This window comes from Carassius carassius, chromosome 3 (genome assembly GCF_963082965.1).
Source record: "Carassius carassius chromosome 3, fCarCar2.1, whole genome shotgun sequence".
NCBI lineage: Eukaryota > Metazoa > Chordata > Actinopteri > Cypriniformes > Cyprinidae > Carassius > Carassius carassius.
This window is the reverse complement of record NC_081757.1, coordinates 16,592,818-16,607,458: the sequence shown is the minus strand read 5'-3', so window position 1 is coordinate 16,607,458 and position 14,641 is coordinate 16,592,818. Positions and strand designations below refer to the sequence as shown.

The 14,641-nt window shown below is 37.2% G+C and overlaps 1 protein-coding gene across 1 annotated transcript in view; it reads left to right on the top strand.

Moving 5' to 3' along the window:
• nfatc3a (nuclear factor of activated T cells 3a) overlaps positions 1-14,309 on the top strand; it is a 72,678-nt gene extending 58,369 nt beyond the window's left edge. The window contains exon 10 of the mRNA XM_059531642.1: positions 13,065-14,309. Coding sequence (XP_059387625.1) covers positions 13,065-13,144 — 80 coding nt within the window. The 3' untranslated portion in view covers positions 13,145-14,309. The remainder of the gene's footprint in view (positions 1-13,064) is intronic.
• Positions 14,310-14,641: the final 332 nt, after the last annotated feature.

Sequence of the window (14,641 nt, the reverse complement as noted above, 5' to 3'; positions counted from 1 at the left end):
TTATGCATGTGGTACACGTTAAAAATAGATTTTAGGACAATGCAACGTTGCAATGAAATTAATAATCTAGCTTAATTTTCTTGCGCTCAGAAAGTTTGGCGTGACTTGCCTGGAACGGTACAAAGTCGTTAGTCGTGGTTTGAAATAGTGACTTACGAGTTCAAAAACCTGCCTGGAACGCAGCACCAGACTCCGGTCATAGAGCCGCTGCCCGTGCACTCAAACTTACCACGACGTTGCCGGGAGTAGAGACCTGCGCGGGAGGGATTTTTCAGTCCCGCTCCCGCAAAAAAATTGTTATTTTCTTCCGCTCCCGCCCGAAAAATCCCGCGGGTAAACGTATAGCAGTTTTTCTTTTTCTTTTTTTTTAATACATTGCATATTCTGCCTGCTACTCTTTTATTTTTTCACTTGCTCCCCTGTTGAATATAAATGTAAAAAAGAAACGGAAAATAAACAAATGTTTCATTTTATTTGCGTTTAATTAAAAGTATGAACATGAACAAGGAACTTAGAACATAGAAATACAGTAAAAAAAGAAATGTAAATAAAAAATATATACCTATAATAATTAGACTATATAGCCTTATAAATTATATAATAATAAACCTGGATTTATTTCATGTTCAAAGGAAAAGTAGTGTATGGGGCCTGCGCAATTCCTTCAAACATTTAACAAAAAATATCCTTATTCCTCAATAACAAAATAGACCAATTTTAAATATTTAGCTAAATAAAAATAAAAAAACTGAATTTACAAAAAAAAAAAAAAAAAAAACCTGTACGACTACTTGTGCCCATGCAGGAATATCATGTCGTTGTCTGTTGAGAGCTTCAGTTGAATCCCTCTCTGCTCCAGTATGCGACCGCAAATACTGAAAGCCCTGCGCTAGCTGGAATGCAAAGTACATGGCGAAGGCGTGTTTGCTTAATCTCCGAAATTCGTCTTTTCCACCACTGGAGGACATCATCTGGTCTACGTGCTTCTAATCCATCCAACTTGACCCTTAAATATCTTGCTATTTCGGAATCGAACTACACGTCGCTGTCTATGGTATCATATTATAAATAAAGGTCTATTTGTTTCTAGTTATTTTATTTTGTTAGATATTTCCATTTGCGGGAGTCCCGCAAATAATTTTATTTTCCCGCAACCAGCACACAATAATATATAAAAAAAGTGATAATAGCCTTGATTTCACTTCTAATCTTCAGTTTAGCAGTTCAGTTCTTTAAGCACGTTAAGCACTTAATTATTTAAGCACTTTAAGCACTTGTTATTGTTTAGAAGAAAACATTTTATTTAACATAGTACTTTTAAATAAATAGTGCCAAACATAATCATTGAAGAGATTCATGTCTATCTCATTCCTTTTTAAAAAAATTTTAAGCACGTAAGCTCTTGTTACTGTATTTTTGTTATTATCATCAATATTTGAATTAAGTCTGTCTGTGGAGTTTCTCTCCAAACACCGCCCCCCCCCCAAACAAAAGTTCAGGCTCAGGAATTTTTTCCACTTTAACCCCTGTTATATGATGCAATCAAACTTTTGACCAAAAAAAAAAAGGCTTCTGAAACTTGTTACTAAAACTTAATTTTAATATACTAAAATCTTAGCATATAATATAGCATTGACTTTCAACTGGGGAACTCCAGGTGGCATTTGCTTTAGCTATGATGACCAAACCTACATTGCATGAGTCCTTGGTTTTTCCCCTGGTTATGAAATACTCACTTAAATAATTACCTCTTTATTCACTTTATTCATATATGGTCATTTATAGATATTAAAATAATATAATCAGTCTACTAGTGTGTGAATAATACATTAAGGGATGAATAAATATGTGTGTGAATGTGTGCAGTAATAACTTAATCATAAGAGGAACTAGTAGAACAAGAACATTAAAATGTATTAAATAAACAAGCAAATGCTTCATTTACTAACATGAATTTGTATGCACAAGTTGCCTGAGGCATTACAGTGTTTGGCAGTTCCCAGATCTTAAGAGTGTCATGACACAGGGCGAATTCATTACACTGGTAATCCTTCTTAGCAGAACTATGAGACCTAATGTCAGTAGTGTGGGGGAGGGAAGCAGAAGACTGTGTTTGGCATTACATTGCATTACTGTACCTCATTCCTCTCACTGTTTTTGCATTATCTAGTATGCATACTGTGCATAGAATGCATAATTAGCATAGAACACTCAAATAAACTACTGAATTTGATAGTTGACTGCAAGAATACACTACAGTATATAGAGCATGCTTCCATAATGTGGTGAGCTCAGTATGACCTTCTATTTTCAGTGTGATGAATGAAGCAGATGTCACATAAACTCCAATTTTAATGTACACCACCATGTCAAGAAGCCACTTCTGCTCACCAAGGCTGCATTTATTTAATCGAAAATACAGCAAAAATAAATAATAATAATATGCTAATTTTGTGTTTAAGAAACCTTTCTTGAAAACTGCTGTGGATTTTTGAAGAATAGAAAGCTCAAAAGAACAGAATTTATTTGAAATTTTTTCCAACAAGATGTCTTTAGTATCAATTTTGATCAATTTAATTAATCCTTGCTGAATAAAAGTATCAATTTCTTTAAAGGTCCCGTTTTTTGCGCTTTTTTGAAGTTTTGATTGTGTTTACAGTGTGCAATATAACATGTTCATGTTTCGCGTGTAAAAAAACACAGTATTTTTCACACAATTCACCTTTCTGTATACCGCTGTTTTCACTGTCATAAAAACGGGCTGATGACTTCCTTGTTCTATAAAGTCCCTCCTTCAGAAATACGTAACAAGTTCTGATTGTGCCAGCGGTTCCTGTGTTGTGATTCGACACCAGCTGAGCATGCGCTGCCCTCCTGGAAACGCGATTGGGCTAGTTTTGAGAAGCAAGTGGACAGGATTTGTTTTGAAATCCTGGCAATGCTGATCTGAACGCACGTGCTGGAGATGTACTTATAATCACAGAACGGTTTTACTGACGAGATGCATATGAAAATCGCCCTAAAATCTAGTTAACAAAGCTAAACCCTTTGTGTAATAAGTTACAGAAACTGTTAAACGCACCAACTTAAATAATAAAATACACTTACCGGTTTTGGTCCATAAACAACGCCTTCCCCAGACAAAGAGGGAACTGCTCCATCTTTCAGGAATAATCTTTGTGCGAATCCAGCATTAAACTGATTGAGACTGAGGAAGCTGTCCTCAGCAAAATGTGCTGCACATAGTTTTACATGTGGATTATAATTTTCGGGAACCGAGTTAAACATAAATTGTAACCATTGATTTCTAAGTACGGCATCCCTGGGAAGCCCAAACAAAGGTGATTGGACTCCATGATGAAAATAACAGCGTTTCAATGACATGGCGACAAACACAAATGCAGCTCTTCCTCTTCTCCGTTGGAGCACAACAAGATAACGCCCCCTTTTTGTGAATTCATGTGGGCGGAGGTTAGTCAAAAAACTGTTTTAGTGACGTCATTACTGCAGGAACTAGAGGGATGTAGTCCAAACGGGTCGTTTTTTTGTAGGCGAATTCTGTTAAATAAAATATCTCGCTTGGCATTGAACTTTGAGCTTTAGAATTTTACAGATATTATTTATACTCTAACAACAACATTACACACTAACTAAAGTTTAAAACATGGGATCACGAAGAACGGGACCTTTAAATCTTACTGACCACAAATTTTTCAATGGTGTATGTAGCCATTTTTATTTTTCTCGCCAGTCAAAGAATTGCATGCATGTAATGAGGTCATTTGACAGCATGGACCATACTGAAGCATACTACTAATTAACATTACTTTTGTCTTTAAAAATATACAGTAATTAGTGTGCACTGTGCAGCATACAGTAAGCAGTACACTAGTATTCTATTCTGAGCATAGCCAGAGCGGGAGAGCTTGTTTCTCAACTTCTGTGTTTATGTGGATATTTTTTGCTGATGGTGTGTTTATGTGAGAAGTTCAGACAACAGACCACAATGGATTGCTTATTCGCAAGTCAGCTATTTATTACTGAAAATTCTAATATTTTGTGGGCTGTATTTTGAGCACTTTGAACATGGTGCATCTATCATAGATAATTTTTTCACGGATAACTGATGAAAGAGTTCAGGCTAATGCTGTAGTTCATAAGCACAGATTTCAGCAATGTCGTCATGTTTTTAAGATACAGATCCTGGACCAGAATGTGATCACGGGGAGTCACTTCTGCTTTCTGCAGTTCTTCAGTTACATATTCAAATGTGCAGTCAGACAGAGTTAATGAACAGCTTGAGTCACTCAAGTTAGACAAGTGCCTGTGTGCGTGCGTGCGTGTGTACGTAGTGAAGTGTGAGTACAGAAGGATGCAGAATTCGTCTGAGTAATTAAAACTGCCTTTACTATATGTAGTGTACACACACACGTACACTCTACGGCTGGGTTTTGACACAAATTTCACAATTTGATACTTTCACAATGTTTATGACTTGATTACCAATTCAATTCGATTCAATATAGATTATTTTGGATCTATTTCAGGTACAGTACATGCCAAATTTTCTCAAGGAAAATAAATCTCTCAACTAATGCTGTAAAAATTAGCCTGCATGTCAGTTGGTACTACATTAATACTGAAGTTTAAAATTGACTGATTTAATTACACTTAATGAAGTTTTTAAAAGATTTTATGGTTACTGAATATGTTTTTTCTGAGGTTAATGCGACGTTACGTGACATTGTTTACAAGCAGTTACGTATATTGACGTCTTTGTGCAGCTGAAACACTGATTGAGCGATTACAAGAGGCAAGATACAAATTGTTAAAGTTGTAATCTTTATTTTAACTTAACTTCGGATGTTTAGTCATGTTTATTTTGTGCTGAAGCTGGTAGTAATTCGGAGGATATGATTAAGTTAATTCGCGCTACACAGCGATCTAACACTCCCAATTAAACAGCACCAAAACGCCATTTATTGTTTGAATACTGCAATACAATGGACAGAATTTGAAATCTGAGACATTGTTTCATATTAAAAGTACCAAAGCACAATGCTTATTGCAATGTATTGGATGGTAAGTGTGTGCCCTTCAATGTTCCATCCATTAACTGAAAACAGGTTAGACTAATCGATTCTTAGGATATAGGAATCGATATCGTTCAGTAAAAATGAGAATCGATTAATATCGAGATATCTATATTTTTTACCCAGCCCTAATACACACAAACACAAAATTCTCACTCTTGGCCAGCTGCATACTAATTCACAGATGTGCACAAGCTAATTCACCGTTTCCAATCACACACTAACACAAGACACATAAGCACACACATACGCACTTAATATTTCAAAGCAGGCATGCTCAACCACACTAAGTATTCACTGCCTACATGTTGCTCACATATAGCATTAGACGTCCTCATGAATTCAGTGTGTGAGATGGGATGGAGCCTTTTAAAAAGTGAAGTTTTGAACTGATTTCACCAGGGACTGTATCCTCCCTAAAGCACACACTATAAATAGGGTCTGTGTCATTCTGACTGAAGTTCTTGAGCACTGTGAGTTGTTAAGGAGGTCAGAAATGAACTCCAAATAGAACAGAACACAGCTCCAGTCACTGACATAAACCTCCTTTCACGTCAACATACAGCTATCACTACTAGTGAAAGGTACGGCATGTTTGCTAAAGCATTTCCATAGGCCTATTTAATGAATAAACTGAAAATTTATAAACACAGTTTGGAAAAATACATGTTTATATGCTTAATTATTTACTATATGGTATTATGTATTATATGTATTATTGTTTATTGCATTTAAATGTATACTCTATGGCTATCACTACTATATGTTACTAAAGCATTACTGTCTATTACTTTAAAATATTATAGAATTTATTGAAACCATATAAAAACACTTTAGAAAAATAATGAAAAAAAATGTAATAATAATAATTCATACATTTATAAAAAAACATTATTTTTTCATTCATGCATGGATTGTGATTGTTTACAGTAGTCCATATAGTAATATAAATCTGTATCCTTTTATTATGCTTATTGTTTATTGCATTTATATATAACTAATTTTTTCTTGCTCTCTTTTCTTTCGCATCTGTTCATCAAAGAGCAATGAATCACTCGTCATGGTTAACTGTAAAAGAGCTCTGCAGCTGGCTGAGAGTTTCACTAGATTTAAATGTAAGTTGATGTATCAGTCAGACTCTGCAGTTCTTAATCACACTTTCCTAGTACTTTTATGGCCCCAGATACTTCAGTTCCATTTGATGAATCACTTTTCAGCAGAATTCAGTGGTTGTCAGTGGCAGTGCATTCTGGGAGTTGTGTGATGCTGTGTGAATGCGGATGATCGTTTAGCATAAAACCTGGTGTTTGTTTACAAATTGCTCCGGCTTTCATTTCCAAAGCCGTTTTCATTCTGGTTAAACTGGTTTTAATACTGCTGACTAGCATTTTACAGTCGGTGGGAATTCCACTTGATATTCCGGTCCTATTATTCCAGGTCTGCGTTAAACTGGTGCCACCACTGGGTGGATTAAAGTTTATTTATATAGTAAGCTAATATTTAAGGGCTGGAACTGTTTTGGGTTTTTCATGGACAAATTAGAATCGTCTTAGGACTGTGTGTGTTTGTGTGTGTGAACAGATGGCACAGGTGATGTCAAAGACTCTTTGCAGGTGGCGCTGGGGAGGGGCTACAGACAGACTGACAGATGGAAGACAAAAAAACAGGCAATCGACACAAGCGCGCACACTCTCAAACAGAGAGGTCAAAGGAGGACTAGAACATAGGAGATGTAAACCAAATGTTAAAAGACTATTATCGTTTGAGTAATCTACTTGTACCATTGCATTTATCTCTCAACATGATATCTGTGATTGACTGTAGACTGCCTATGAGCTGAGTGAGCCGTGTGCATGCGTGTTGTGTGTGTTAGATGAGCATAAGGAGTTTGGGTGCCATATTTTCCTGATGAGTTTGGACTGGTTCCCTCACGCTGAACAGAAGTAGCGGTGTGTGTCAGTACTTACAGGAGACTTGGTCTCTTGTCTCTTGTCTCATCTCTTCTTTCCACTCTTTTTTATGTCAGTTGTGTTTAATAAATGTCCTCCCAGAGGTCTGTGTTTGAGATGTGTACGCAGGCGTGTGCTTGTGCTCCTTTGTTCTCGTGGATGTCTGTGTGCAGCTGCCACCCCGGCGTGAGTGCACTGATCTGGGTTAATAATAGGCAAAGCCTGCTGTCTTTGGGTCTTGTATCCCTGTCGTACTGTATACACACAAACACACACTGTACTTCTGTGATTTCTGTACTACTCCTTATATGATGTTCTGCCCTCATCCGTCTGTTTGTGTCCGTTTCCCTCTTTCCATTTGTGGGTACGGAAACTTCAACATGCAACACATTCCAGGTCTGTAGTCTTTAGCCAGTGGTAAATGACTGTGTCAAATTAATAACACAACTTCTCTCATCTCTGAGGGAAAAAGGGGCCCAAAGCTGCCTGCTCATTAAAAACAATCAGAGAACTCTTCTCAAAGCAGTGGAAACCTGGTTTTGTGTCATCTTTCCGTACAATTACAGTGTCAGGAACATCATTTTTGAGGTCTTGGCGCAGGCAGGCAGCGGCGTTGTGGTCGGTCCAGTTTGCATTGCTGTGGTGTTTGGCGGCAGAGACGTGGCGTGGTGCAAAGATCCTTGGGAATTAATGTGACAAGGGTTCACTCTCTGACCAGGAAAGCCCAGCTCAGACTTGTTTGTTCTAAATATCTTTTTGTTCCACTAAAGAAAAAAAAGAAGTAAAGCCAGTAAAGGATCACAGCATTTTCATTTTGGGTTTTGTGTCTCTCCTTATTTGTAAGTCGATTTGTATAGAAGTGTCTGCTAAATGGTTAAATGTCCTGAACAATTCTGTTTTAAATGGCGTAATTTGAATTTTGCATATATTTGTTTATGGGGAATATTCTGTTATGCAGATCTCCTTTTATATCTCTAAATGGTTGATTCCGAGTTCTATTTTGAATCTGTTTATATATTTGAGTGGAGGAGGAAGACTGCAACATGTGGCTGTGTATGTGCTTTGTGGTTTGATCTTGTCGTTTTTTCTGTAAAAATGTGCTTCTCCCTAACTTTGGCTAAGAACGTTTTGTTTTAATCACCTGGGGTAATCTGCTGTTTTCTTTTTCAAACTCAGTTGATGAGCTCCTTCTAAATATTGATTTGGTTTCCATAATTGAAAAAAGTTCTCTGCGGGTCAGACGTGCATTTAGAACAATCAAGTTTTTTTACGGCACCTGTTTTGCCCCATGGCTACGCTGTGCTGATTGTAAAGGCCAATGACTAAACATTAACAAAAGTTTGCTGAGGCCTCTGGTCAAAGAAAATGGGGATGAATCACATACTGACACTTTAAATGGGGAATCCACAATATGAATCACAGATCAAACTGACAGCTCCCTTGTGCTTTCTCAGACACTTTTTGTCTAGGTTTTTTTTTTTTTTTTTTTTTTTTTGGCACTCTCTTTTTTTTAGACTTGTTTTTAAAAGTAAGATTTGCAGTGCAGATTTTGTCTACCGCTGCCAAGGTCAAAATAGGTTGAGGGGGACACAAATGAAAAAGTAAACAAAGAAATCACCCTCTCAGCGTTGCCCATGTCCTAAACACACACTAGATTTCACATTTCACGCTTAGTGAAAGAGCAGCAGTGAGTTAAACATCTGACAAGGATTTTTTTTTCTTTTTTTCTCCTAAATGGAAACGGGTGTTTGCTATCAGTTGCTCTGGCTGATGAGGTCAGTCTTACCTAGTATAATACTTTCCATCATAACACAACACATTCACTGCTTTCAAAATAGAAATGAATATATATATATATATATATATATACATATTCTCACCTACAATGGAATAATGTTTTATAAAAAATTGGCATAATTTTTAACTCCTGCAGCTTTTTTTTTTTTTTCATTTCTAAATGCAGTTTAAAATGTTAGTTTACCTGACTTTATTTTTGGTAAAACAATTGAAATGGACATCTAAGTTATACACTGTTTATACACCATAAAACTTTCCCAGAATTTAGCTTAAATTAAGCTGTCACTTAGTAAGGCTTTCTAGTGTGGAATCAAATGTTGGTCATAAATGTATAAAAACATATTTCCCGCAAGTTAAAAGAAAAGTTATCTGACCCAGTAACAGTTCTCCACTGATGCCTCTGTTAACGGTCAGCCAGTGCAGTGGCTAGTCCAGTGATTCACAGTCTAGGGACAGCACCGTCAAACAATATCATCTAACCCAGCTCAAAGTTTTGCTGTTGATGAGCCCTCAGCCCCAGACCTTGTATATTATATGTTAATAAGGGATGGCCCCTTCCACTCATCCAAAGAGGATCCCCTATTTAAAGACTCTACGCTGAGACTCTCAAGCGTTATGCGAAAGAGATCGAGATGAATCATGCTTTCTTACATGTGGGGAAAGAAGATGTTGAAACCTCTCAAGTCAGTTGCTGCTATATTGTGATATATTGCACAGTAACTTCCCGTATTTAACTGAGTCAGATGCATCGCTAATATCGACAGCTCCCCTTCAGACACTCACTCCCTTAATGTATTGTTGAGATTTGTGCTTTGTAATTTGCACAGTTAGCGACTGTAATAGGAATAGAACCGCTTATGGGTTTTATACACTCTGAAACCAGAGTTTTGGCTGTCCTGAGGTGACTTGCTTTCAAACCGGTCCAAACGTTGAACAAAGATTGAAACTGCAGCATGCATGTGTGCGTTTGAAGGGATGTGAGAAACTACAGAGTGCTTTTGTGTCACGCAAAAATGGAAAAATTGAGAAAAGAAAGCTTTTGATCCAGAAGGAGACAGGAAAATAAGGTTTTAAAATAAGAAAGTACTCTTCAAAGCAGAGTAAATACCATGGCAGAAGACATATTAGTCTTTTCCAAAAATTGGCAACCTTAAAAATGTGCCAATACCACAGGCGCTGATTAAATAGCTGCCTGTATTTATTGACTGACTGACTGTGCTAAAAATACTGGCATACTTTTTTTTTTTTTTTTTTTTTGCTGTTTTTTTTTTGCTGTTTGCTTGTTTTTGTCTTTAGCAGATGTTTAAGTGTGCAGTTTTAATGTTTCATGCCAGTAGCTGATATAAATAATTTTTGCTTTTGGCATTTTTTACTTAATTTATACTTATTTTATTTTATTTCTTTGAGTTAAAAACAGTTTTATTTTTTAACGTTTGTTTACTGGAGTTTTGAATGTTTAAAACAAATAACTAGAGTATGTGTGTGCGCTTGTGTGTGCGTGTGCGTGTGTGTGTGTGTGTGTGTGTGTGTGTGTGTGTGTATGTGTGTGTGTGTGTGTATATATATGTATGTGTGTGTACTGTATGTATGTTTTCATTCATATATTTTTTTTCAACATCAATAAAGTTCGTCCCATCTTAAACACCTTTGTCAGTTGCAAATTGTTGTATAAAGTGCTTCCATTGACATTCACTCCGTATGTTTTGTAAGTTATATCAGTTTTCTCCAATGTTTGTGAGGTTGTGCAGTGTAGGTTTGTGCAGAGAGTATGTGTGTAAGATTGTTAGATTGTTTGTGCAGCGTGAGAGGCAGACAGCGCGCTGAGTGGGTTTTAAAGCAGAACTCACAATCAGCCCAGAGCAGGTCTGCATGTGTGAAGTGTGTTCATGCAAGAGGAAGAGCCGCCTACGCCAACAGGATGATCTGTGACAGCGGCTGGGCATTTGAAACATCACACACACACACACACACACACACACATACACACAAAGATGCAACTTTTGCACACAAAACCATCACAAATAATAGCATCAACCACATAAGAAATGTACCAAAACAACTCTAAACTTTGAACATACAAAAAACAATCAACACACAAACTGTGGCTAACACAAAATGTAAACAAAGCAAGAAAAAACAAAACCATAATAAACATAAATAACTGTTTAAAAGACGCTGTTTAATGTAGATTATATCTTTTGATTCTTTGTGCACAAAGTAACTACAAAAATGTATGCAATTATGAAGCCCTTAACCTGGATGTTTCTAACACAGCAGTACTATTGTTAGTTCTTGTGACATTTAGATTTTTTTAAACACCAAAGAGCCATGTTTAAACCATGACAAACATCAGTAGCGTTGACTTGTGACTCGAGCATTGCATAATTGCTTTAAATATTCAGCCTACAGAGTGACTGCTGTACGAGATGCTCGTTATTTTGAATTACAGAGCGGATCAGCAGTCCTTTTTATGGTCTTCTGCTACTTTTTTTTTTTTTTTACACTCTGCCATATTTCACATTTAAACATGTATTTCTTTCATTTACATTTAATGCTATTTTTAGCACTGAGTCCAGCTCTCTGGTTTTTGATGTCTTGTTAAATGACTTTATATGCTATTATATACGTCTACTGATGCTGGTTTAAAAAAAGAAGCTTAGCTGTAATCCTGTGTAAGGACACATTTGTTCACTTTGACTGAGCTCCCTGTTTTTTTTTGTTCTGTTGGAAAATGTGGTCTATCCCAGTCAGTCATGGGTTGTCTGGAAGAGGAATGCAGGGATTATTAACTCGCTTGCAGAGGCAGGTACCTGTATGAAAAATACCTGAGGCCCCATTCAACAGACAAACCTGTTTATCTGCTTATCTGCTTTTTCCTAAGATTTGTCATCGCCTTTTATAGATGTGGTTTTTACTCCAATGACAAGCTTGGAAATCTGGTGATTCAATGTTATGGTGAGCGTGTGTCAAAACCTACCATCTCTCCCAAGGAACAATATTTTCTTCCTCAAAGCGAGGATCCGTCTTTGTCCTAGTTCTCCCTCTCTGTTGCTTTTTTTCCAAATAGGATGAACTTTTTAGCATGGTTGTCATTGGCAGGTAATATCATCGCACTTGCTGTAGTGTTGAGAACAGCCATTGTTTAATAGAGCATGTGGAGAAACAGTCATATTTTCACAGCATTAATCAGAGCCCTGCTGGGACGACCTGTTAAAAAAGTTTGGCTGCTTGCTTTAACATCAGTCTCCCGGCCTGCTAAAGTAATTACCACATTTGCTCTGTTGCCTTCTGGGATATAGAACATGTGTTTTAACAATGGATCAATTTTATACAGGCCTTTCATGGTGCGCTAAAAGCCCAAGCCAGCAGGCTAAAGGAAATGTAGTCAAAGGCCATTAAACTCATAATGAACTGATGCAACTGCCTGCACCAAAGCCTCGTAGTTAAAGAAGCGAGGATGGCTTTTATAGCCTGTGTGTTGTGGTCATCTTGGTAAGACTGCTGCTGTCAGAACTGACATCCTCATGCTCACAGACGCACAATAGTGCACGTGTTTTTCCTAAGTGGTCACATACCAAAGTTCTTTTTTTTAATTCAATCTGTCTTTTATTTCCATCAGCCCTTGAAGAGGATGTCTGAACTCGACTTTACACAGCTCAGCACTGCCCTTCACTGGTTAGATACAGGAACTGATTTTTTTTAAATGCTCAGTATGAGCGATCGCACTAAAGTTTGCTGTCAGCAATCATCATTTTGTAAAACATATTAATACTTTTTTTTAGCAAGGACACATTAAATTGATCAAAAGTGACAGTAAAGATCCTATTACAAAAGATTTCAAATAAATGCTGTTCTTCGGAACTTTCTATTCATCAAAGCATCCTGGAAAAAAAATGCTCCACAAAACTGAAGACTTTAGTCATGGCTGCTTAGAATTCAGCTTTGCCATCACAGGAATAAATGTAAAAATCTATTTAAAAAAAAAAAAATTACAGAATTATTCTAACATGTTTGATATATATATAATTTTTTTTTTTTTTTTTTTTGATTTTGCAATATTACTGATTTTATGGTATTTTTAATCAAATAAATGCAGCCTTAGTCGGCATGAGAAACTTCTTTCAAAAAACATTCATAAATCTCACCATCCAAAGCCTTTTGAACAGTAAACAAGTCATTAGAATAATGAATAACACTGAATAATGCCTCTTTTTGTGTGTTTCAGTGAATGAGATCATAGGCAGAGACATGTCTCAGGCCCCAGAGGCTCATGGGGGCTCGCCAGCTGCACACAGTCAGTCCTAGCCCACACCAAGCCACGTCAGACTCTCAGACGATCTCCACAGGACTCCAGAGCCGAGCAACAAGATTCCACCCAAAGCCAGCGTCTGCCCCGATAGTCCAAAAGCAACCCTTCCTCGTGTGGAGCCAGAAGCAATTCGAGAGACCATAATTCCTTCTTCTAGATTCACAAACACTGCTGTGGCTGTAAACAGTAACAGCTGGTAGAGTTGATGGTATATACTGTACGCATGCACACAAAATCAGGTGCACTGTACATACACACGAACACAGATGTGGTTTAGTGGGTATAAACTTGGATTTGTGTTGTTCTCCTGGAAATAAAACCAATAAGTCAGGGCTCTCTAACAGCATGATGTATTATTATTTGTAGCGCGCAGATTCACCCCTTGGATTGGCAAGCTATGCAGTCAAGCTCCCTCATCCCTGACAGGAATATGCAGTACACAGCAGCGATTCTACAGTCACTTTAGTGTGATAGCTGAGGGGTGCTCCAAGCGTGATACATGCCCATGTCACGTCTTCTTACCAGCGAAAACGCCGCCTTTTTCAATACACATTCTCCCAGTGCTGCCCCCTAGTGGACGGGCCCTCGGGCGCTGCACTGAGTCTGTAGTAACAATATGCAACATTCCACACGTCTAGTGACCTTTCGGAGCTGTAGATAATCTGTTTAATGATTGGCCCATTTCCTCTTCAGGTTGAACAAATGCCTTATGTAGTAGCTGTGATTGTGAACAGGCTTTCTGCTGAGAATTTATATTATTATTATTATTTTTTTTGATGAGGAGGAGGAAGAGGAGGACACGTTGAATCCAGTGTGTGTATTTTATACTTAGAAAGTAGCTGAGCTTCATCTTTTGTTCTGGAGTGCTGTGAACTGTGTTGGTTCAATCTTACTTTGACAGTCCTGTGCTTTAAAAGTCAAGTGAATAATTGTTAGCAGACTCTAAAGATTGCATACGTGTTTTGTATTATTGAGTGAGAAGGTTAACTCATGACCGTAGACCAAAAGGTCTGGAGATAATAAAGCTCATACATAAATATATATATTAGCGCTGGGCAACGATAAAAAAATGAATCCCGATTAATTGCATTTTTATGCACAAAATCCAATAATGCATTCAGAAGTAGTGTATTGTGTACTTTTTTCATTTAAAAGTACTGCTTTATGAACAAAAGTGTAATAATATTTGGTTTAAAAACACTTTAAACAAATAAGGTGTTTTTTTGTGTGTGTTTTTTTTACAGCAGTATTCCTTTTACATAGTAGCAGTTAAAATATTTCTTGTGTCAGCACCGATGGCCTCATGGGCAGCGCACTGACATGTAGCACCGCTGCGCTTTGGGCATCCAGAGTTCGAGTCCTGGCTTACAGACCTTTCCTGATCCCAACCCATCTCTTTCTCACCTACTTCACTTCCTGTCGACCTACTGTCCTATTTACATAAAATGCCAAAAATATATCTTGTAAATCTCAAATTAATGTAATCAAATATT